Raw genomic sequence first — 25,229 nt, forward strand, 5'->3', positions numbered from 1 at the left:
ATGCTTATTTCTGAGACTTTACTTTTCTTGATTATCTTGTAACCTTTTCATTCCTACATCTGCCACAACTCTCCATTTCATAGCAGCTATAGTAATTTGCAATGTTAATGTTTGTCTAACCTTTTTCATCTTTCCAGGAACAAATCTAGGTGAGAATGATATATTGCTAGCTACTTAGGTGTCTTTATTAGATAAAAGCTCAGGCAGAACTGATTTCTTTTTTTGGACTCCCTTCTGCTTATATTGATTCTCCATTAACTTTTTCTTCCCCTGATATCTGCCACAATTCTCTCCATTCCAAAGGGTCATTAGCAGGTCTGAGAATGTGATAATAAAATTTAATTCCAGGAGTCTTGGCTGAACCCCCCCCCCCAATGCTGTTTGAAACTTTGTGCCAGCAAAAAGGATATGCAAGTTACATGAATATGTGGAATCCATAGCAGTGCTTTTCCTCATAAAGCTAAAGGTAAATCTTTTGAGAGTCCTAATTATTAGATATCCTTATTATAAAAAAGGAACAGTGTGTTTTTTTTGCTTCTGTTCATTCTAGCTGTTATTCTGAGACTGCAGCTTTTTATTTTTGCCACATATGTCTGCACTTTACCCCCCTTTTCTCCTAATTTCAGGTTCACAGAGTGGCCTTGTGTTTCCCAGAGGCCAGAGCTCAAGTACCAAAACAGAAAGAATAGGTGAGAATGATGTAGTGCAACCTTTCTTTACCCTTGTGATTAATTATCTACATTTTCACAATACTAACATGTTTCACACTTTTTTCCTTCAGAAGGGTGTAGTTATAGAAGATTTAATGAGAAAACAGTAAATTAGTGAATTTTAGGCTCTCTTTTACAAAGAGAAATTAACCAATCAACTCTTAATTTCTCAATCCAACTTCCTTTTTCTTCATCCATCTCATCGAACTGCAGCTGCCTGATATTTTGTCCTTTGTACACACCTGGTTTACCAGTCAGAAATTTGGGTTTCACTTCCCTTGCCTTCAGTGGAAGGAAGAAAAAAAACAGATCTAATTTGGTCATCCTCTTGTTCTAGAGCCTGACATATCCTAGCAGCAGCCTTTTCTTCTACAATTCTACCACAGTGACTTTTTCCTCTTCCTCACGTAGCCTTCTGCTTTAGAACCTTGAATGGCTTACTTTGCATATCATAGCTGGCATATCATCTCACCTCATCTAACCCAGAAGAGGAGGTTAGAAGGATTGTAGCACAAGAGAAGAAACTAAAGACCGAAGCACAGGGAAAGGAAATGAAGACAAGAAAATACCAGGAAGATACTAAGGGAAAAAAGGCTGGGAAGAAACAATGGGCATATTACAGGAGTTGACTAACCCAGAAGAGGAGGTTAGAAGGATTGTAGCACAAAAGAATAAACTAAAGACCGAATCACAGGGAAAGGAAATGAAGGCAAGAAAATACCAGGATCTAAATTGTATATATACTAATGCAAGGAGCCTAAGAAACAAAATGGGGGAATTAGAAGCCTTGGCCAATGCAGAGGACATAGACATCATTGGAGTCTCTGAAACATGGTGGAATGAAGAAAACAAATGGGATACAGCACTGCCGGGGTACAAGCTCTATTGCCAGGACATGTCAGGACAGAAAGGAGGTGGAATAGCCCTATACATAAAAGAAAGCATACAATCGACAAGAATGGACACAGTAGAGATGACCAACAAGCTGGAATCACTATGAGTTAAAATACCGGGAAGGAAAGGGCCTGAAATAAAGATGGACCTATACTATCATCCACCCGGGCAAACCAGAGATATCGATGAAGAAATGGAAGCCGAGATGAAGCAAGAATGCAAAAGTGGTAACACGGTTATTATGGGAGATTTCAACATCCCGGGATAGACTGGAGTCTTGGAAGCTCAAAATGCGCTAGGGAGACAGAATTCCTGGAGGCTACACAAGATTGCTTCATGGAGCAGCTTGTTAGAGAACCAACAAAAGGAAATGGCACTCTGGATCTAATCCTAAATGGGTTAATGGGACCTGCAAAGGAAGTGGAAGTAGTGGGACCGTTGGGAAACAGTGATCATAATATGATTAAGTTCAAGGTTGAAGTAGGAATACCGAAAGGAAAGAGAACCATAGCAACAACTTTCAACTTCAGGAAAGGAAACTACGAAGCAATAAGGGAAATGGTAAGCAAGAAACTTAGGAACACTTCCAAGAAATGGCAAACGGTAGAACATGGCTGGTCTTTTTTCAAGGATACGGTGAGCGAGGCGCAAAATCTGTATATCCCAAGATTCAGAAAGGGGTGCAAAAAGAGTCGAACAAAAGACCTGGCATGGATAACTAAAATAGTGAAGGAAGCGATAGGCAATAAGAAAAATTCATTCAGGAAATGGAAAAAGGACAAAACTGAGGGGAACTGGAAAGAGCACAGGAAGTATCAAAAAGAATGTCACCGTGTGATTCAAAAAGCCAAAAGAGAGTATGAAGATAAACTAGCCAGGGAAGCACAAAATTTCAAACCGTTCTTTAGATATGTTAAAGGGAAGCAGCCGGCTAGGGAGGAGGTAGGACCGCTGGACGACGGAGACAGGAAGGAAGTGGTGAAGGAGGAGAAAGAAGTAGCAGAAAGACTTAACATGTTCTTTTCGTCTGTATTTACAAATGAAGACGCATCCAACATACCGGAACCTGAGCAAATCTTCAATGGAGTTCAAGCAGAAAAATTAACATCCATGGAAGTGAGCCTTGAAGACATATGCAGACAGCTAGAAAAATTAAAAACTGACATATCCCCGGGTCCTGATGGAATCCATCTGAGGGTTCTGAAGGAACTAAAGGAGGAAATAGCGGAACTACTGCAGCAAATTAGCAATCTGTCCCTGAAAACAGGCATGATCCCGGAGAATTGGAAGATAGCCAACGTTACGCCCATCTTTAAAAAGGGATCAAGAGGTCACCCGGGAATCTACAGACCGGTGAGTCTGACCTCAGTTCTGGGGAAAATGGCAGAAGCACTGATAAAAGACATTGATGAACATTTTGAAAGAAACAAACTTCTGATAACCAGCCAACATGGTTTCTGCAAGGGGAGATTGTGCCTAACGAATTTATTGCATTTCTTCAAAGGAATTAACAAACGGATGTACAGAGGAGACCCCAAAGACATCATATCTAGATTTCCAAAAAGCCTTTGACAAGGTACCCCATGAACGCCTACTTCGGAAACTGAAGAACCATGGGGTGGAAGGAGACGTACATAGATGGATCAGAAACTGGTTGGCGGGTAGGAGTGAAGGGCCACTACTCGGACTGGAGGAGGGTCACGAGTGGTGTTCCACAGGGCTCGGTGCTCGGACCGCTGCTATTTAATATATTTATAAATGATCTAGAAACAGGGACGAAGTGCGAGATAATAAAATTCACGGATGACACCAAACTATTTAGTGGAGCTCGGACTAAAGAGGATTGCGAAGAATTGCAAAGGGACTTGAACAAACTAAGGAAATGGGAGACGAGATGGCAGATGAAGTTCAACATTGAGAAATGTAAAGTACTACATGTGGAAAACAGAAACTCGAGGTACACGAGCAGGAGGAATCTAAGATGGCGGACGCTATCTAGCTGTGCTCGGCAGGCTTAGCGTTTTTTCTTCAACTTTTCAATTATTTGAACCAGACACTTACACTATTGGAATGCCTCATACGAAGAGGAAGGGGAGTGTGAGAGCGGGTCAATTACCGCTTCTCACATCGTCTCCGGCCCAACAGACGATTCAGCAGTTTCTACAGCCGCTGAGCCCAGATGACGACCGGATATCCCCATGGCGGGAGAGTTCCACGTTGGATCTGAGTGAGGGAGCACTTGGGTCTCTGGACCTGATGACATCACTGTCTCCACCGCATCTTTCTGTGCCTCCATGTCCAGCAGAGGCGCAGAGTGTTGAGCTTGACCCCGAGGGAGAGGAGCAGGAGACCCCGGAGCAGGCAATAGGAGGAGCTACTGCCCTAGCTGGAACGCTGGGTGGAAGGGTGGCTGAAGCAGAAGGAGTACCAACAAGCACACCAGCAGTGACACTAGAGACACTTCTAGAGGCTATCAAGAGACTGGATGTGAAGGTGGAGAAGACTGCCTCAGATATTGAGGTAATGGTTAAGAAAATGGATAACTTTTCTGATAGTTTGGTAAAAGTCAAGCAAGAGTGCATGGACAAAATACAAACTGAGTCAGCTTCATTGAAAAATTCAATCACCACTATTGTTAAAGAACAAAATTCTACTGTCCGTAAAATAGAAATGATTGAGAACTTTAACAGAAGATTGAACTTGAGAATCCTAAATTGCCAAAGGATTTCGGCAATATCACCTATTGAGATTTTAAAAAATTCCTGGTAGAATGTTTGAATTTTCCGCAAGATCAGATACTGCCCCTAAATAAAGTATACTTTTTACCTGTTTCAAAAAGAAATTCTGATATACCTAAGGGTGAGAACTTGGTCTCTGACAAAGACTTGCAAAATCTTACGGCAATATTAGGAATCATCTATGGAAGTTAAAGAAAGAGGAGCTTTAATTGTTAACTTTATCTTTGAACAAGATCTTAATGCAGTTATGAGGTTATTCTTTAAAAAGTCTGGATCACTTTTTTGTGGTCAACGTTTATGGTTATACCATGATGTAACTAGAACAACCCAGGAAAGACGAAAAATGTTTTTGGGCTTGAGAAAAGAGACAAGGAAGCTAGGTGCTACTTTTTTGCTAGCTTATCCATGCAAATGTGTTATTAAGTTTAGGGGTCTGAAATATGTGTTCATTACACCAGATCATCTACGTTCTTTTTTAGATCTCAAGGGTTTATCTAGTGGAGGGAGTGTAGCTTAAAGGAATTGCCGGGTTGTAGCATTTAAGTCTTTACCTTTTTTTATTATTATTGTAATATTACTCCCTATAATATCTTTGTTTTTCTTATTTCCTCCTCCTAATTGAGGTCTAAGGAAGAGTTAAGTTTCATAATAATATTTATTTTAAGTATTGTAATGTTTAATGATGTTTTTCATTTGGAACATGATTCTGTATTTCTAAACCAAGTAGTTATACTTGTAAAGTATGTTAAATTCAGTAAAAATTAAAGTTAAAAAAGAAACTCGAGGTACAGCTATACGATGGGAGGGATGTTTTTGAAGGAGAGTACCCAAGAAAGGAACTTAGGGGTAATGGTGGACATGACAATGCAGCCGACGGCACAGCGCACAGCAGCCACTAAGAGAGTGAATAGAATGCTAGGTATAATCAAGAAGGGTATTACTACCAGAACGAAAGAAGTTATCCTGCCGTTGTATCGGGCGATGGTGTGTTCGCATCTAGAGTACTGCATCCAATATTTGTCGCCGTACATTAAGAAGGATATGGCGTTACTCGAGAGGGTTCAGAGGAGAGCGACATGTCTGATAAAAGGGATGGAAAACTTTTCATACGCTGAGAGATTGGAGAAACCGAGACTCTTTTCCCTGGAGAAGAGGAGACTTAGAGGGGATATGATAGAGACTTACAAGATCATGAAGGGCATAGAGAGAGTGGAGAGGGACAGATTCTTCAAACTTTTGAAAAATAAAAGAACAAGAGGGCATGCAGAAAAGTTGAAAGGGGACAGATTCAAAATTAATGCTAGGAAGTTCTTCTTTACCCAACGTGTGGTGGACACCTGGAATGCACTTCCAGAGGGAGTAATTGGGCAGAGTACGGTACTGGGGTTCAAGAAAGGATTGGACAATTTCCTGCTGGAAAAGGAGATAGAGGGGTATAGATACAGGATTACAGCACATGTCCTGGACCTGATGGGCTGCTGCGTGAATGGACTGCTGGGCACGATGGACCTCAGGTCTGACCCAGCAGAGGCATTGCTTATGTTCTTATGTTATCTAGCTACAATTGCATAACATTACACTCACCTGCTGCATTCTTAAGATTATATATCGGAGTGGCTAGGAGGTAACACAATTACAGAGACCCATAAAGATCATCACACCTTTACTATGTCACCTTGTTCTTATTTTGAAAGGGAATGGCAGGGCCCATTCAGCAGTACCTCCAAAGAGAAAACCACACAAGAATCCTACAAACCAATAAACATTCCATCAGCAGGTGACCATTCACTCAGTGAATGCTTCGGATAATCTCAGGGCAAGACACACATATCACTAAGACACACAAAGTGAAGGCTAGGCCTACGCAGATACTACACATAAAAAGCAGGGGAGCACGTTCTGAGTGAGCTCTAATGTAAACAAATGTAGCCAAAGAGATACTAGGAATAATCCCAACTGTCTCAAGAAATCGGGAACCTCGAGGGTCAAACTTTATATCATATTCCCCATCTTAATGCTCCAAAGAAGACTTTTGATAAGAGATCCTAGGATCAACCGATGAAAGTATGATTTTGGGCACAAAAATTAAATAGTTCCTTGTCTAATAGATGCTGGCATTGTAATCTGGATGTAGGGACTTTGGATCATCTTTTGTAGTGTCCCCATATCTTAGCCTTTTGGAATTCAATCTGGGATCAAATAAATTGTTTATTGGAAAACCATGTAGCGTTATCTTATGATACTGTGATATTTGGAATGTCTATGAGAAAAAAGAGTCAGATATCATCGTGTAACAATAAACTTTTATTGATCATGACTGGAGTTGCCATCCAACAAATTACTAATAACTGGAAAAACCATAGTAGGCTTAATTTTAATTTCTGGTGGAATTCGTTATGCCACATATATAGAATAGAAAGATCATTGGCGGTACAGAATGGAAAGTATAAAAATTTTATTAAAATATGGGAGCCATTAACATCTTTTTGTCATGATTAAATGCCATTTTTCTATTAATTATACACCACTTAATGTTGGGTGGGGGGAGGGTTTCAAGTGTAGGGTTTATGATCTTATAATGAATAATGGGCTTTGAGGGAGGGTGGAGGTAGGGTTACATTTATATTTATAGGATATAATGATAAGATGTTCAAGTGGTCTAATTAATAGTGTTTATTATGAATTTTTGTACACTTGATGAAAGTTTAAAAAGAATAAAGAATTTAAAAAAAAGAATCCTATAAACCAATATAAACTTATTTAAATAAAATATTTAAAATACATTTTGAAAACTTTTTAACAATATTAATTAAAAACTATTTACAATGGGAAAGAGAGGATAGAGTCGGGAAGTATGGAAAGACCACTCATGGAAAGAACGTTGGCACATGGGTAGCCTTCCCTCCCCATCCTGGAGTCCGAGGGCATGCTCCACCCTATCCAGGCATTCCCTGCATGACTGGACCTCCCGGATAAGAGTCACCAAGGCCTCCTCTATCGCCATCAACCTCTCCAAAACAGTGTCTCCATGGGCAGGAGCCCCTATCCCTGGATCCCTCTGGGTTGGAGAGGTTGAGGGAGCATGGAGGAGGCCAGCCTCCTCTGAGGCTGGTCATGCTGCTCGGGGGGGGGGGGGGGGAGACAGAGAGGGAAGGGGTGGGGTGGGGTGTAAAAACAGAAGGGGAGGAAAGGATGGAGAAGGGGTATGGAGGGGGAAGGGGTGTGGTCTGCCTTCTCCCGGGTCTCCACTTCAGCCCGCTCCCAGGCCTCGGCCTGCTCCTGGGCCTCCGCCCACTCCTGGGCCTCTGCTCTCTCCTGGGCTTCAGCCTGGCCTCAGCCACTGCCGCCACCTCCATGGCCTCCTCGTGGCCGGCTCCTGGAATGTCAGGGGGTGTGTTTGCTGCAGCTGCTTCATCTAGACAGGAAGTAAACAGGATACCACCATCAGGTAGGTGAAGTACAATTTTGAACATGACATTCTTTTACTGCTTTCTTTCCTTGAAATGTTAATAAAACTCCAAAGGATCCACCGACTAGAAGGAGCTTTATTAACATTTGGGAGCCAGGCAAGACCCTGTGACGTCTGCAAGCCCTGCTGCTAGCTCTACTTGTGCTGAAGCAGTGCCTATATCTGAGGAATGAGACAGAATTGTAAAGTCTTGATAACAGACAATAGCAAATAGTGCAGTAGAAGTTCTGAGTTTTACTAGATTTATACTATTATACCTTGCCCACATTTGGCCATGACAAAACTCACCTTTATCAACATCAGAGCAGCCTGGAAAAAAAGGGTTTAGGGGAGAGGGGAGAAAGGGTGGGAAATTCTGGTCCTCGAGATCTCCTTCTAGGCAAGGTTTTCAGGATATGCACAAGAGATTTGCATACCAAGAAGGCAGTGCAGGCAAATCTCTCTTGCATATTGTTTTTGGTGAGACAAAATCTTTTGACTTGATTTCATGAAAAAGTTATGTCTACTGTGCTCTCAGAATGGTTTACAGTATTATTACTCACCAGCTTGAGCAGCAAGTTCCTGACGCACCCCCTGTAAAAATCTTTGTTCCTCCCGTCTCAGGAGCCGGCCACGTTTGCGTAGGTCCTCCATCTGCATAATGAAGAAGGAGAGGGAGAGAGAGGATGAGTGTCATATCACAGTGTGACCTAACAGTCTTATTTATGTCGTGACCTCTATATCATAGAAAAATGGGTGACAAGATATGCTGGCCTTCAGTGATAATAGGATAGGGAGGACACATGGATGTTGGCAAGCCACAATGCTGCGGCCTGGGTTATAGGAACCAACATTAATTAATTTATGTTTGTAGACCATTATGCCAACAGTTTAAATAAATGTATTCAGGCTTTCAGGCAACTTTTCTTATCCTGGTGTGGCAATTAAATGGGTTGGCCAGGATGAGCAGAAACAGCATGGTTATGAACTTACAAGCTCAGAGTGTGCTGTGATACAGATTGCTATGTACATATGCCAAAGAGAAATTACAGGTACATATATGTAATCAGGCAGTCACGTTAATATTTTACTTTTTTTTTTTTTGGCAAAGTGGATTTCAATAAGTTTCTATTATAAATGAGCTGTTTGGTATCACTTGCATGTGGCACAAAGATTAAAAGCAGCACCTTGGGGGGTATTTGTAAAAAAAACTATTTTGTACAGGTTTATGTAAAGAAAATATTTTTACATTATTCTTTGTGATCACCTGAATATGAATATTTACATTCCTGGGAAAGGAAGCCAGGCGATTAAACCTCCTGGTTTGCCGCTCCCAGGAGGATCAATATTGGAGGAACGTCCTCCTCCTCCCTGCCACCTTGAAATAGTGGTGTTCCTCGGGAGGAACAATCTGGTCAGGAGTCTGGAATCCTCGGTCCCGAAGTTGGGGTTCCTCCTGGTTGCCGTTTTTGCAAAATGAATTGCATTGTAAAAATTGGCGATTCTGTGACGTCAGAACACTAAAACGGCATGATGTCATATGGCACCGCTTAGGCATGCTAATAGATCCACACTGACACTGATATTACAGCGCTAATGATGGCGATCGTAAAGTACAAATGACGCCAATTTTCCACATACGATGCCTAAACGGAACAGTATAATCGCTACAATTTTGTAGCTGATTCAATAGCACAGTGGTTAGAATGAAGGTTAGCGTGTGAGCATGGTCTGGGTTCAACTCTCTCAAGTCCTTCAACTGACACAATACTCATTTTAACAAACTTACAAGATACAGACCAATCACATCTAATTTTCCTCTCAAACAGCACATTAGCAATACTAGACACAATACATTACAAAAGTTGAGCGTGCATTTGATAAAAACAGCATTATTGGACTCCATGTCACATGTATTGAAACATATTTGAGATTATGGGTTTTGGGTCAGTGAAAGCAGTGCTTTAAACCATTGAGCTACCAGCCTTTTGTGTCAGCTAACTGTGAGATGATAGCTAAGCAGATGATACCTTAGCAGATCACTAAGCTATGTTATGACAGGGGAGTCAGAGAAAATGGACTGGAAGGTAGTAGTGTAGCTCCATGAGTAAAAGCACTGTACTGATCTTCCAGAGGTTGTGAATTGAACTCCTGGCCTGTGTTTTACTTCTGGCATTCTACCTTCCAGGTGTACCTTGATGATGTCGTAATTAGGTCATCATTGTGCAGCTGTATACTTCCATTTGCAATGAACTAGAAGTCATATTCAAGTCTGTTCTGTGTTTTATTCTGTTTATAGGCTTGGCCAATTGAAGTCATGGGATTTCCCTTTAGTTTGAAGAATGAGCTGATTGTAGCAATGTAAAGAGTGTTATTTAGAGCAAGGAATCACTTCTAAAAACCTCTCTCAAATAACGTCTATAGGAAGCCCAGAGAAAGCTGATTGGATGAACTAGGCTGCCTATCCTGCTAATCTTTCTGGAGCTTAAACTACGTCTATCAGAAGCCTATATGGTGCTCAAAGTCCTATGATTTCCACTTCTTTTAGCAGTTAATGAAACTGTTGCTATACAAGTTTCTGTGTAGCATAAGACTAAAGCTTCCCCTCTTCTATGCTGATAATTCTAGTTCAACTCCAACTCAGTAGCTCTCAGTCAAAAACTAATCTTATACTTATCCTTTTAAACATGGCATACTTTTGACTTTTTTGGTTTTTATACTGTTGAAGTATAAATTCTGAAATCATGAAGAAAAATATATAACCAGGGCAGTGTTCTGTCTCCTAGCAGAATTAACTGCCATTCACTACCTATAAGGAGTAATATAATCAATTCAGAATTGTTATTATTGTATGGTTCATTGTCTAGCACAGCGGATTAGAGTGAAGGTTAGCATGTCACATTTTTTCAATATGCACACTGATGTTCCCAGATCAACTCCCACTGAAACTAATATATTATAAATATCCCTTTAAACATGGTATACTGTGTTTTTATTATCCTTTTAATGATCCTATACTTTGGGTTAATTATGTGAAAGCTTACAATCTTGAAATGATAATAAATCAGTAAAAACCACCTTTTTATATATAACATCGTAGGGATGTCTATCCGGTAATCTAGAGGGCATGTCCATATGGGGACGTCTATATGACGTTTAGGAAGCTGCGTCTAACACGCATTGTGTGCGGTACAGATGTCTATACGAAGCCTAAGTACCGCTGATTGCCACTTGTGTTACGAGGACGTCTAAACCACGCCTAAAGTTAGGCGCACTTTACAGAATCTAGGCCTAAATGCTCCTGCACAGAATTCACATACATTAAGCATCCAGCCAGACTGGATTGTTTATCAAGAAGATAGGCTACTTGAATGGGACAAAGAAGCCAGAGACTAATCCCATCTACCATTCCTGCAAGTATCACACTTTCCTTATCAATTAAACTTACCTTTTTGAATTGTGGCTTCACCTGGTGCATTTATAAACAAACCACTACTTCAGTACGAATTACCTCCTATTAATCTGTTGAAGTCTCCTGATATTCAAGGGTGGAATGTGCAGCCATTTCCAGAAGCTGGCTTATGGAATTTGGTGTAATCAGCATGAACAATGAATCTCATGATATTTCATTAGGGGGTGGAGGCTGGTGGAGGCTGGAATCTTATCTTGGTTTAAAGTGTAATGACTCAAATGTCACAGCCTGCTGTTTACTGTAGAAACACAAGGTAAGGCATGATAGTTAGCCATGTAGCAAGTAATGTGAAGTTAGTCACGTAGCAAGTAAGGTGAAACCTGTATAAAAGGAGCAAGCACAGGACTTCCCTCGGAATCCATCGGCGAGCCATAAAGGGAGAGTCCCACAATTGACCCAGTCCACTGGTTGCCTAAAAAGGGGGGATTTCCCGGCCGTGAGGAGCAGTGTTGCTGCAGTCATGGTGAAGTTGTTCTAAATCAGTAATGTTTTGTATATTGCTGCTATGCAATTTATGTAACAAATTAGTATAAGTATTACCTTGTGTATGTCTCTTTGTATGCTGTGAAGTGCTGACTATCTAATGAACTTGGCATTATAAATATGTTGCACATGTTCCATATCTTAGCCTGCATGATACCTTGTAAATGAAGTGCAGCAAGAATGTACTGTATTGTGACCTGTGATGCTATTAAACTGTTAGAACCTCCCATTTTTCTCCTGCCAGCCTCTTGTTGAAACTGCATTTTTTTCATATTCAACCCATCCTCCTTTCTACATATGATATTTACCACTTATTTACTTATCTTGTTAACTATTTGCATTTGATGGAAATAGATGGTATATAATAAACACTAGTGTTTAAGCCCATTACATTAACGGGTGCTAGAATATATGTCTGTCTGTCTTTCTTTCTTACTTTTTGTGTCTCTCCCTGCCCCTGTCTCTCTTCCTTTCTTTCTGTCTTTATCCCTCCCGCTGTCTGTCCTTCTTTTTTCTGGTTCTCTCTCTGGCACCCTGCTGTCTGTCTTTCTTTCTGTTCTCTCCCTGCCTGCTGTCTTTCTGTATGTCTGTCTTTCATTCTAATGCACTGCCTGCCTGCCTGTCTTTATGTCTCTCCATGGCCCCCTTTCCCTCTCTGTCCCCTCCACTTCTCTGTGCAGCAGCAGCAGCAGCATTTCCCTCCCACCCTTCCCTGTGCAGCAGAAGCATTTCCCACCCTTCCCTGTGCAGCAGCAGCATTTCCCCCCCCACACACACACAACCCTGTGCAGCAGCAGCATTTCCTGGCCTTCCCTGTGCAGAAGCAGCATTTCTCCTCCCACACACACACACTTCCCTGTGTAGCAGCAGCATTTCCCACCCTTCCCTGTGCAGCAGCAGCATTTCCATCCCCACACACACTTCCCTGTGCAGCAGTAGCATTTCCCACCCTTCCCTGTACAGCAGCAGCATTTCCCTGCCTTCCCTGTGCAGAAGCAGCATTTCCCCTCCACACACACCCTTCCCTGTGCAGCAGCAGCATTTCCCACCCTTCCCTGTGCAGCAGCAACATTTCCCTGCTTTCCCTGTGCAGAAGCATTCCCCCCCCCACACACACCCTTCCCTGTGAAGCAGCAGCATTTCCCACCCTTCCCTGTGCAGCAGAAGCAGCATTTCCCGGCCTTCCCTGTGCAGAAGCAGCATTTCCCCCCCCCACACACACACACACTTCCCTGTGCAGCAGCAGCATTTTACGCCGCCCCCTTCCCAGCCGCCGCATTTAAATTGAGAGAAAAGCGCTGCACCGCACTACCGCTGGCTTCAGAGTCTTCTAGCCACTGCGGCCAACCCTAACGGAAACAGGAAGTAGTCAGAGAGGGCAGGCCGCAGTGGACAGAAGATGGCGAAGCCATCGTTAGTGCAGTGCAGCACTTTTCTCTTAATTTAAACACGGGTGAGCCGGCGAGAAGGAGGAGGCTTTGGCGGTGGTGGTTTTGGCGGTGAGTGAGGGCGGGAGGGGGGAGTCGCCGGCTGTGCTGTGTTTCTCCGCTTTGTCTGGCCGCCGCATACGCACTCCTACTGGCCACGAACCTACTGATCACAGATCAGAGAGCACGGAAGCACGCAGGTAAGTGCGCATGCGCGGCTAGGGTTTTATTATATAGGATGAAACTACATAGGCGAGATTGTTAGAGCATGCAGCTATGTTAAACCTTTTTGTTGTGCTACCTAACATACTGATACCAATGTATCTTTTTCTGTCTTTTTGGGAAGCTGCAAAGGTGGTCCTTTGAGGACATATTATTTCCTATATAGTGGGCCGGCATAAGGCGAGGGTCAGAGCCCTACTACAACTCTCTCAGGAACTACATACACTCCGTAAAATTCAAGTTTGTGGGCTAGATGATACTACAAAACGTAAAATTCTACAGATCCGTAAAAATATCAGTTTATGACTGCTCGGGCGGAACAAAACATATATTTTCAGTGTTATAAATTATATGGCTGGGGGGAAACTGGAAAATTGCTGGCCAATTTAGTACGCCCACCTCATAAACAACATCTCATTGGCTGCATTCGCAATGCCCAAGGAACCCACCACCATGATCTAATGAAAATAGCTGTGGAGTTTGTACATTTCTACACATCCTTGTACAGCCCAAGTAGTGTTGCGATGGACACCCGGGATGCCTTCTTTCAGGTATTACATTTCCTGAAGTTGACTACAGAGCAGTTGGAAACATTGAATGGCCCTCTAAGGATAGAGGAGACTCGAGTTGCTATCAGTCGCATCTCTCTTGGGGCCGGAATTTTATAAAATTCCGAGTGTCATGGTTCTCCAGCCTTTGAAGCATATGTTCACGGACACTTTGGCAGGGAAGAATACGGAGAGGTCAAATGTAGCTCATTTTATTCTTCTTCCTAAGCTGGGTAAGGATACTGAACTTCCTGGGTCTTATAGGCTTATATCCTTTTTAAACCATGATGTTAAACTCTTGGCCGCCATGCTGGCTAAGTGTTTGAACAGCTGTCTGCCCGCCCTGATATGGCAGAAGCAGGTGGGCTTTGTACCTGGGAGGTATGCCTCCATGAACTTATGCAAGACACTTCTGGCAATGCAAGGGTCTAAGGGACGGGGGAATGGTGAAGTGTTGGCTAGTTTAGATATCGATAAGACATTTGATAATGTTATGTGGCCGCATCTTTTTTGAACCTTGGAGAGATTTGGTATTGCGGGCCATTTTGTCGAGTGGGTGCATACCTTTTATTTTGAACCGCAAGCCCATCTTATCATTAATGTAAAGTTGACTTCTCCCTTTGCTTTGTGCAGGGGAAATCGACAGGGCTGTCCCCTATCCCCTTTATTGTTTTGGCAATTGAGCCCCTGACAGCACGCATTAGGCAAGATCCTGGACTGGAGGGTATTCTGGTGGCATCTCACGCATTGCATCTCAGTATGTTCGCTGATGACATGTTACTGTATATGTTGCATGCTGATCGCCAGTTGCCTTTGTTTCTGCACTGGGTGCAACTCTTTAGTACTTTTTCTGGGCTAAAGGTGAACTGTAGTAAATTGGAGGTTTTGTCATTACAGGGGGTAGGGTGAGAATCCTGGCATGGAGATTTGCCTATCAGACCTGTGACTCACTCTCTCAAGTATTTAGGGATCTATCTTCCACAACTGAAATATACAAAAAGAATGTCAATCGTGTTCTCACTCACTTGAAAACTATTTGTAACTCCTGGATGGACCTCCCCTTGTCATTGTTTGGCAGGGTGGCTGTTGCCCAAGATTTTGTATCCCCTGCAGGTTCTTCCCATTTGGCTTAAAAGGCAGGATGAATTAGAATTTAAAGCCCTTATTAGACAATTCCTGTGGCATAATAAAATGGCCCAGATAGCTCATGCAAAGCTCATTCTGGACCGAATATTGGGGGGCTGAATGTGCCAGACCTTCGATTTTATAATGTGGCAGCATTGTTGCGGGGAGGGGGGGAGAGGGTTCATGAGGGTCTTTTGGATGAGCAGAAATTCTTCCCCCTGTCCTTGCTGAAAGCATGGTGTTATCCTTATCGCTTTCTCAGTCTCCTCCATGTTACCTCTGGGTCCCACCCTGAGTGCAAATGTCAGCTCACATTTTTACAGCCTTTCTGGGTAGCTTGGGACTGGTGGCAGAAGAAGCAGGGGAGGACTGGAAGGGCTTCCCTGTGTTGGGCTTTGTGGGCAGTCCGAGCTTTCCCCCAGGGATGGAATTCCCCCTTTTTACTGGCTGGGAGCTTAGGGGGTGTAGGACCTTTTTTCATTTATCTGAGTTGGGGGATGGCAGCTTTCCCTCCTTTGATCAGATGAGGACCAAGTGAGGTCTCCCTGCCTCCCATTTTTTAGCCTATTTGCAAATCCACTATTATTATAACCTCATCCGGATGACTTGGGGCTTGCAGGCAGAGGGTACTAGGCTGGACAAATTCTTTTGCACTTTACCGCATACCTTGAATAAACTCTCTGTTTGGCATAAAATAGTTAAGAGCACTGTGGATGAGTCTGGTATAGTCAAGGTAGCATTGCATTGGGAGAGTGAGATCAATCAACCTTTAGCTGTTAGGGATTTTCAAGCTATTTTTCAGGTAGGACTGGGGTTTTATAAGGCTTCCGATTTACAGGAGACTCATTTCAAGTTGTTGCATAGGGCCTACTTGATCAGGGCATGAGGCTGTTCTATAGGGCTGTGGAATGTCTTTGCTGTAAAGCTCAAGCGGGTACTTTCCTACATACCTTTTTGGAGTACCCAAAACTGACCATGTGGACTAAGGTACTTTCTCAGTTGGAGGGTCTGGTGCATATCTCTGTTTCCTGGGACTATAAGACCCTCCTGTTTCTTACGGTATCACCACTTTTTCCTTTTCTTTCTTTTCTCAACAGCATGGGGGTGGTTAATGGATGCCTGTGGTGTGAGTATTGTGGGTTTAAAAAAAAAATTTCTTTTCTTATGATAGTGGAGATTAGACGATGGCTTGTCTATTATATCCAAAATGCAGCCTGTCTGTCATGACTTCACATTTGCTTTTCATTATTATATTCATGCTTATCTGTTAGTACTGATTTAATTATTATTGGTATAGCATCTGAGGAGCACTCTATATAGTTGGCTGATTTCCTATATTGTTAATCTATCTGTACCTTTTGGGGCTTACTGTTATGGACTTCCTCTTCTTTTTTTATTCTCTTGTTGTGATTATACTGTTGCTGCACTAAAATTGATAGGTTTAAAAAAAACCAAAACCTGATGCCATTCTTTGCCAAGCCATGCGACTCCCAGCGAGCTACATCTCACATAGACTCTTCCAGACTGCCAATTGAGGTGGGGCGTCATCCATCCAGGTTTGAAGGATACCCCTTTTGGCCACCAGCAGTGCAGCCAAGACAAACTTTCAATGAGAAGGGAGCTAGGGTTGCTGCTCTAGTGTGGCATGGTGGCCCAGAACCAGTAGCTCATAGGACCACTGGATAGAAACATTTAGAAATGCCTCCAAAAACCCAAGAACACCCCTCCAATAATAAGGTCACAAAGCATCACATTCCACCAACATATGGAGCAAAGACCCCTTCTCACATTTGCACTTCTCATATCTGGTTCCCATAAGCCCACCCTTACCCCCTGTGAGTGAGATATATAGGCCCTGTGTAATATCTTGTACTGTAACTCCTGTAGCTGGGTGTTCCACGTAGTCTGTGGTATCTGGGCAAAGCAGTCGCACAGAAACTGTTCTGTAACCATAGTGCCCATATCCATTACTAAACTAGTGAATCCAGGTGGGAAAATTTTCTCTCCTCCGATCCCACCCTGTATCACAGTGAAACTGAGTTGTGATTGGACAGGAGTTGAAGGAAGATGTGATTAATTCACATAAAAGATCCCCCTCCTGGATAGCACCGCTGTTTCTGTTGGTAATGTCTTAATTGTAGATAGGTGAAATAGGGCATGGACTCTGCATCCCATCACCTGCAGAGATTTTCAAAGGTAGGAAAGACCTCCCCCTCTACTTGGGCACAGTTTCCCTGTCATACCTTTGCTGTGTGCATGTGCCTCCCCCATAACAGGTGTGAACTCTGGGTTGTAACATATGAGAAGCATAGGCCAATTTACTGCGTTGCCCCCAATGAACTGCCAACACCACTAAATCAGAGCTACAAAATATGGATTCGGTGGAAGAGGATGCTGCTTAAACCAGGCAAGACTAAGGTGCAAATGGAGCTGTGCACTGGGCAATCTCCCTCGTATGTAGCTTATCTCATAATCATAAGGGATGAAATTAACAGCAATAAAGGAACTAGGAGTACAATATGTGGCCTTAAAAAAGAAAATGTTTTGTATTGCTGCTTTATCCACATCTGTGGAACAGTCTTCCAGGGCATCTGAGATTGTGCACAGAATGGGTCAGCTTTAAGAAATGATTAAAAACTCAATTATTTGTCGATGTCTATATGCAAGATATATAATTGATTCCACACTGCTTTGGACATGTGCTTATCAATGGACTGCGAATGATGGTTGAGTTTATGTGCTTATTGGAATGTATATAATGTGTGATGTCATGTCTGTCTATTTTATGGAATTTTATGACTGTTTTGATAGTGGACACTGCCTAGACCAGTGATTCTCAACCCTGTCCTGGAGGAACACCAGGCCAATCGGGTTTTCAGGCTAGCCCTAATGAATATGCATGAGAGAGATTTGCATATGATGGAAGTGATAGGCATGCAAATTTGCTTCATGCATATTCATTAGGGCTAGCCTGAAAACCCAATTGGCCTGGTGTTCCTCCAGGACAGGGTTGGGAACCACTGGCCTAGACTTAAGGTGGTATATAAATGTATTAAATAAATAATCATGATGAAGTAGGCCAGCTGCTAGGCTTCTTCAAAGTAATAAGAATGACCTCACCCAATTGCTGTATATAAAGTTAATTTATTAGTAGTGAACAAAAGTCAGCTCTCATGTAGTAAGGTAACAGCAGATTGAACTAATGGATTACATACAGAATATCTGGCGTTTCTGATATGTAGAATCTGTCCTGAAATATGAATCAAGTGCATTACTTTTATACTCTTTTTTAGTGGCCCAAAATAGAAGATATTTCCTGGTTACAAATCATATAACTACTTTCTATTGGATTATCATGTTTGTTATATTTGTTGATTGGACAGTACACATATTGGTCATAGTCATATTGAAGCATTATGTCACCTAGTGCCAAAAATGGCTTTTCTATTTTCCCCTGACAATGCATTATTAATGCCGAGGTCAATAATTTCTGGGAGCAAGTCCCCCTCCCTTCAGGGCTTGATTGTAGATCTGTCAGCACTTTTCATCTGTGGTTGATAAAACTCCTGGTAGGCCATCTTGACCTGAGGTCATGTGGCTTCAGTTCTTTTCTTGTGACTTAAGTCAAACATTTTCTCGGAAATTCCCAGGATATGCAAAGCATAGTTAGCAGATAATGGTCAGTTTCTAGGTTAAAGATGAAATGCTCTTCTGCCAGATATGATTTTTGCACTGTTCATCAGGCTTGGGTGGCCTTTTGACACAAGTCTCTTTTAGCTGTCTCTTTAGAGGGTCTTATGGGGGTCTTAACCTTTCAGTCTCATGAAGGTTTTACTCCTAATTCTTCCTCAGTGGTGACATTGAAGAGACTGAGGTCCGGTACCCTCAGCCCCCCATGCTCCCTCCCCTGTTTCAATTTCCAAAAGCTGATCCAAACCCATTTAGAGGCTCATATAAAAGAATTCACCAAAGAGCAATATAATTTCTCATCCTTACGCCTTAACCAGATGGGCACCATTTGTAAAGGATATAAGATCTTGGGGAGAAGTACCATTTTGACCAGCGCCACTCAGCAGGACCCTCCATTTTATGCAAAGACCTTTTATAGTATCCAATTTATCCAGGACATTCTTCTTATATACCCTAGTCCAATCAGCACTGAGATAAATTCCTAGGTATTTCAGCTCTGCCCAGCATAACATGAAGGTGGCATTAGAGGAAGATGAGCAAGGCTGAGATATCAGAATCACCTCAGACTTAGTAAATTTGATGCATAACCCTGAGAAGGAGCCAAAAGTTCTAATCAATGATATTAGGTGGGGAAGAGTAGCCCTCACATCTCCAACAAAGAGTGGCATGTCATCTGCAAACATTGTTATTCTGCACTCCATGCCCCCCATTGTTATACTTCATATCCTCTGCAGTTCGAATCTTAATAGCCAGAGGTACAAAAGAGGGGATAAGGGGCAGCCCTGCCAGGTCCTTCTCTGCAAGGGGAAAGATTCTGTAGACATCTATTAATGAGTAGTTGAGCAGTTGGATTTCAGTATAGCTTTACCACCGATTTCAATCAATACTTTTCTAACACCCAGAAAAGGTACTTCCAAGTAACCTTGTCAAATGCCTTTTCCACATCCAGACTAGTCAAAATGTCATCCCCCACTCTACTGCGACCTTCTCAGAGAGCCCACAAAGCTTTCAAGATATTAAAGGAAGCAAATTGTCCTGGGACAAAACCCTACTGGTCCCCATGCATCAAACTTGGTGTCACAGCACTGAGCAGCTTTGCCAGAATTGCCGTCAACAATTTCATATCCTGATTTAGTAAGGAGTTAGGTCTAGGTAATACATTACTAACTATTCTGTCATTAATATTTTCTACAGTAGATTTGTATATGTAGCTTACAATAACTTTTGGAAAGTGCTTAATAGAATTTTGTCATAGGCTACTACCTCTGTTTGTCCACTTAGTTAGTTGCACTATGACTGTTTGATAAGAATATCTTATTACATTCATGCTATGAGGAAGATATGTCAGTTGTGTTTAGCCTTAGTACTGTTTTCTCTCTATCCCAAAATGTTACCTCATGGTAACACATGCACATTCTCAGTTTACATTACATTTTCTGCTCCTACCACAAGGCTCACGGCCAATTATAGATACCTTTTCAACCAACATGGGGAACTCATGCTCTTGAACCATTATTAACTCCTATTTGAATCAACACAGCCATTGAAGGTTTCAAGTATGGAGAAAATAAGACCAAATTTTCTGTTTATGCTGATGACATTCTACTATATGAAACTCCTGAATCTATTCCTTTAATCATATCAACTATAAATAACTATGCACAGTTTTCTGGATATAAATTGAACACAACTAAATCTGAAATTATGCCACTGAATTGTACTGAAGTACAGCAAGAAATTGAATCTTACCGTTTTGTTTGGACTAAGATCAAGTATCTGGTCTTTAATTTTGCCCCCCTCTAGAAGACACTGCACAGTATAATGCTGAATATATATACTAAACAAATAAACCAAAATAAAGGAGAACTCCTTATGTATAGAAGAGAAGACTTTCAACCAGAGAGGTGCTCAGAACCTTGAACCTCGTTCAAGGTTCTGAGCACCTCTCTGGTTGAAAGTCTTCTCTTCTATACATAAGGAGTTTTCCTTTATTTTGGTTTATTTGTTTGGTTCTATCCTTTGGGAGACTACTTTCTATATTATTGGCCCAGTATATTTGATTGGGAATATATATACTAAAAACATTGCTAAAGAGTTATCTCAAAAATGGTCTCCACTAACATTATCTTGGTAGGATCGCCTTGATACTATCAAAATGATGCTACAACTAAAAATAAACTACATATTAAGTATGCTTCCTTTTCCCCTTAAAATGAAAAATTTATCATGATATTGAGCATATATACTCACTAATTTTCTTTTGAAGAACAGTAAACCTTGTATTACCCTCCATTATCTTAAAAACAATGTCAATAGGTGGTGTTAATTTCCCTAGCTTTTATGAGTACCATCAAGCCTTTTTGATGAGATAAGGATCATTATGGTTTACAGACGCTACTTCTTCTGACTCACCCATATGGCTGAACCTAGAGAGCTCTGTCATTGGTCACTATAATCAGAAATTCAATCTTACTATGTGCTCAACATTGAAAGAGAAAGATTACATTACATTAGGGATTTCTATTCCGCCATTACCTTGCGGTTTAAGGCGGATTACAAATGGATTGTCCGGATATTCTTTCCATAAAAGCTATCTCAAAAGATTTTGACACTACCACTATAGTTAAATGGACAGATTCCAGATTCATCTCAATATGGAATAACAACAATATCAGGATTCAATGAATAACTGCATTGAAAAGTATGGCAGGACGGTGCTATTTGGACTGTTCAGAATTTGATTAAAGACTTTTAATGGATGACTTGCATAATACTTATAACTTGCCTCTGAATCAACAATAGAGATGGATACAACAGACACTGCCTAAAAAACCTTTATCCAGGAAGTTCCAGATTTACTGCCACTAATTACAAAAATTAACTCCATTAAAGGCAATGCATATAATTGGTATAAAGTTCTCCAGTGTTCAAAATTTACTTCATTGCAAAATATCATAAGCACATTGAATAAAGACATAGATACTACACTAGATGAATAGTATGTTCAAGTCAATTCATTTGGCTAACGTACTTCAATTTATGTATTTTCTACAACATAGAATGCATTGGACCCCAAAGAGGATTGCTAAAATCTTAAATAATTCTTCTAACTTATGCTGTGAGAGGGAAGAAGGATCTCTAAACATATATGATTTATTATTGCAATCATTTAATATAATAAAACCCTTACCTGCGCATGCGCAGTTGAAACAGCATGACCCCTGTCGCCGTGATTTGTGCTTCCATGCCGTGTTCTATTTGCGGCGCGTGTGCGGCGGTAGAGCCTGTGGTGGTTTGATTTGCGGCGGTAAGAGGAGCATTGCCATTGTTGATGTCGCTTCCAGCCTAGGGTAGGGAGGGAAGCTTCAACTCACTGCTTCTGCTTGCTTTGGGCCTTCCTCCCTGCCAGGTCCTGCTTCTGCCTTCACGCAAAAAGAAAGTAGGTGGGAACCGGCAGCGATGAAGGACCAAAGCAAGCAGGAGCAGCGAGTTGTGAATGCTGTGCTGCCGATGGCTGTGTGAGACCCGGGAGGAGAGGGGAGGGGGATGAGAAGCGCTACTGATGGCTGGCCCACTACAGGACAGGGGGAGCAGGGAAGGGGTGCTGCTGGACAGGGGGGGAGGGAAGAGGAAGGGAAAAGGGCTACTGCTGGACATGGAGAACGGAATGGGTTCTGCTGCACAGGGAAGGATGGTAGGGAAATGCTGCTGCTGTACAGGGAAGTGGGGGGGGAGAGGGAAAGGGAGTCAGGGAGCAAACTTGCTATGCTTTGGTGGGGAGACAGAAGGGGGCCACAGAGAAAGACAGAAAGATAAGCAGGTAGGCATGGTGCCACAGAGAGAGACAGGCAGGCAGGGGACCATAGAGAGAGACAGAAAGACAGGCAGGTAGCGCATGAAAACGAAAGACAGACACACACAGAAAGACAGCGGGCAGGGAGAGAGAAAGCCAGAAAGACAGACGGGGCCAGGGGGAGAGACAAACAGAAAGAATGACAGACAGACAGGGGGCCAAAGAAACAGACAGACAGCTAGCGGCCAAGGAGAGAGACAAAGAAAAAAAGTCAGACAAGGGCAAGGAGAGAGAGAGAAAGAAAAAAAAGACAGACAGCTCACATGGTAAGTTTTATTAAATTTTGTGATCTGTTAAGTCTATACATCTATTCTAGCACTCATTAATCTAACGGGCTTAAACACTAGTCTAACTATATATTAGAATAAACTCCAAACAAACGAGACTGTGGAAACTCAATGTTCTCAGACCTTGGTTGTAATTTATTTAAAATTTTCTTGATGACTGCAATAAAAACAGTAGAAACTTAATCCACTTATATCTAAAGAGGACCCAACATGGGCCGTGTTTCGGCTGAACACGCCTTTCTCAGGGATCCAAGATATAATGAACCAGTCTTTGACAGTTGTGGAAAAAGTCATCAGAAACCAAGTGCTTCCAGCACTGCGATTTCGCACTGAGCGATTTTGATTTCTGCATTTGGATTTTGACTTTTCCACAATGTAGCTTAATTGTAGCTTATAAGGTAACTTATCTGTAGACATAACTACAAATAAGTTACCTTATAAGCTACATTGCTACATTGTATTAATTGCATTGTTACAATGAAACAAATTAGTATCAAGCAATTTAAGCACTTTTTAGTTATTTCATGAATATAATAAAAGAATATATATTAAAAAATCAGACTATTGAAGAGACACAGTGAATTTTCACTCTAAACGGCATGAGTATCACCTCTGAAGTCCTTACAAATACCAAATAAGATATTTTTTCTGATAATAATTAGATTCTAATTTAATGGTGTTGAATAAGCAACTTCTTGAAATTTGTTAAATATTTTTGCTTATTTTGAGAGTTTTCATAAACACTATGTACCTCTAAGCTCTTTCAACAAATATGACAGAACAGAACTCTAGGTTGCTTAACATCTTGGGCTGAGATGGGATGGGGTGGGCCTCAATGGGACCTCCACTAACTTGGAACATGAGGATGTTACTGGCCAGATTACATTAGATAGCCTACAAACAACAGAATGGTTGGATAGGCTGGAGTGAGCTTAGATGACAACTTCAACAGTTGGAACTTAGGACATTTCCAGGTGGACTTTAGTCTATAGCCAAGAAATATAAAAAAAGAGACAAGTTAATTTAATATATTTTTAATAAAAAATAACTAATGGGCAGACTAGATGGACCGTTCAGGTCTTTATCTGCTGTCATTTACTATGTTACAACCACAGCAGTGACTGACCACAAAGGCAGTTACTGACGGGAAGGAAAGTCACATCAAAGATGTCCACCAGAAAAGCTGCCCCAGACTCCAACTGAAAGACCTCCAGAAACCTATCAAATGTTTCCCTCTATACTTTCATTTTCCACATCCCTGTTTATTTGTCCCTTTACTCTCATTCCGACCCCCAACCCTATTTCCCATATTTGGTTATTCACATACCCCATCCTTCAATCATGTGTCTATACCTTCATGCTGTGTCCTTCAAAAAGTTATTGTCTATTATGTTGAGACCGCACATTCTAGAGGTACTGTGTCCTCTCATGTCCCTCCCCCTCTTCCTTCCTCAACAATTTACCAGTTCTGTATTTTTTCTGCAGGCTTTTGCAGTTTGCATATAATTAACACTGGTTTATTCACACATTATAAAGTATCAATGTGTTTAGCTGTGTATGTGTTATCTATTCCCTAAATTATGTTAATACCTTTCTTTTTCTTTCCCCCTAGTGCTTTATGTATTATTACACTCTATAATAATTAACATTATACTAAATGTTAGCAAAAGTATATTAATAACTTCATAAGTTATTTTATTTCTCACACCTTGAACTTTTGAAACAGTTTTCTTTTTTTATTTTTTTTGGAGTATTTGTTTTGGATGGGAGCTAGGCACTCCAGGACATTGCCTAAAGCTGGTGCGCGCAGGCTTTCATCTATTTGTATGGCCCAAAGAAAGAACTGCTCTGGACTGAGTACTTGGGAGCATTCTGACATTGTTTGTTTTCCTTTTGAAAAGGGTTGCAAATAAAATGTGTTTTTGAAAACTACCAGAGCTGAAGAGTGTCAGTCTTTAAAATTGAGTTTTGTTCGCAAGAGACCACCAGCAGCCACTTCAGTCAAGTAGGGCTTTTCTATATTGCTACCGACTAGCTCCTGGACCTTACTGTCTGGGGTTGGTTGTTGATAATATATATTTAAGGAGTAATCATTTACACCAGGGAGTGAAAAGTAGCCTAATAGTGCAGCTCACCATCCATTGTCCCAAGCACAAAAACTTAAGATTGTGAGCCCACTAGGGATAGAGGAAGTACCTGTATATAATGTACAGTATACAGTGCTGCATATATCTAGTAGCGCTATAGAAATAAGTAATAGTAGTAGGAGTCCTATAAATAGTATAAAAACTAATTATAGTGTAGAATACCACACCAACTCCACCATGCACAT

General features: G+C 41.6%; 2 protein-coding genes across 3 annotated transcripts in view; one reads left to right on the forward strand and one right to left on the reverse strand.

Annotated features, from left to right (window-relative positions):
- CCIN (calicin) overlaps positions 1-25,229 on the forward strand; it is an 87,749-nt gene that overhangs the window by 58,252 nt on the left and 4,268 nt on the right. The gene's annotated exons all lie outside the window — the stretch shown is intronic.
- LOC117347270 (branchpoint-bridging protein-like) overlaps positions 7,041-25,229 on the reverse strand; it is a 127,024-nt gene continuing 108,835 nt past the window's right edge. For both annotated transcript variants that reach the window (XM_033917964.1, XM_033917973.1), the window contains exons 2-4: positions 11,239-11,500; positions 8,354-8,444; positions 7,041-7,757 (exon numbers count right to left, since the gene is read on the reverse strand). In XM_033917964.1, the coding sequence (XP_033773855.1) occupies positions 7,279-7,757; positions 8,354-8,444; positions 11,239-11,268 (600 nt within the window). In that variant the 5' untranslated portion in view covers positions 11,269-11,500 and the 3' untranslated portion in view covers positions 7,041-7,278. The remainder of the gene's footprint in view (positions 7,758-8,353; positions 8,445-11,238; positions 11,501-25,229) is intronic.

Source organism: Geotrypetes seraphini, chromosome 1 (assembly GCF_902459505.1).
Source record: "Geotrypetes seraphini chromosome 1, aGeoSer1.1, whole genome shotgun sequence".
Taxonomy (NCBI): Eukaryota; Metazoa; Chordata; class Amphibia; order Gymnophiona; family Dermophiidae; genus Geotrypetes; species Geotrypetes seraphini.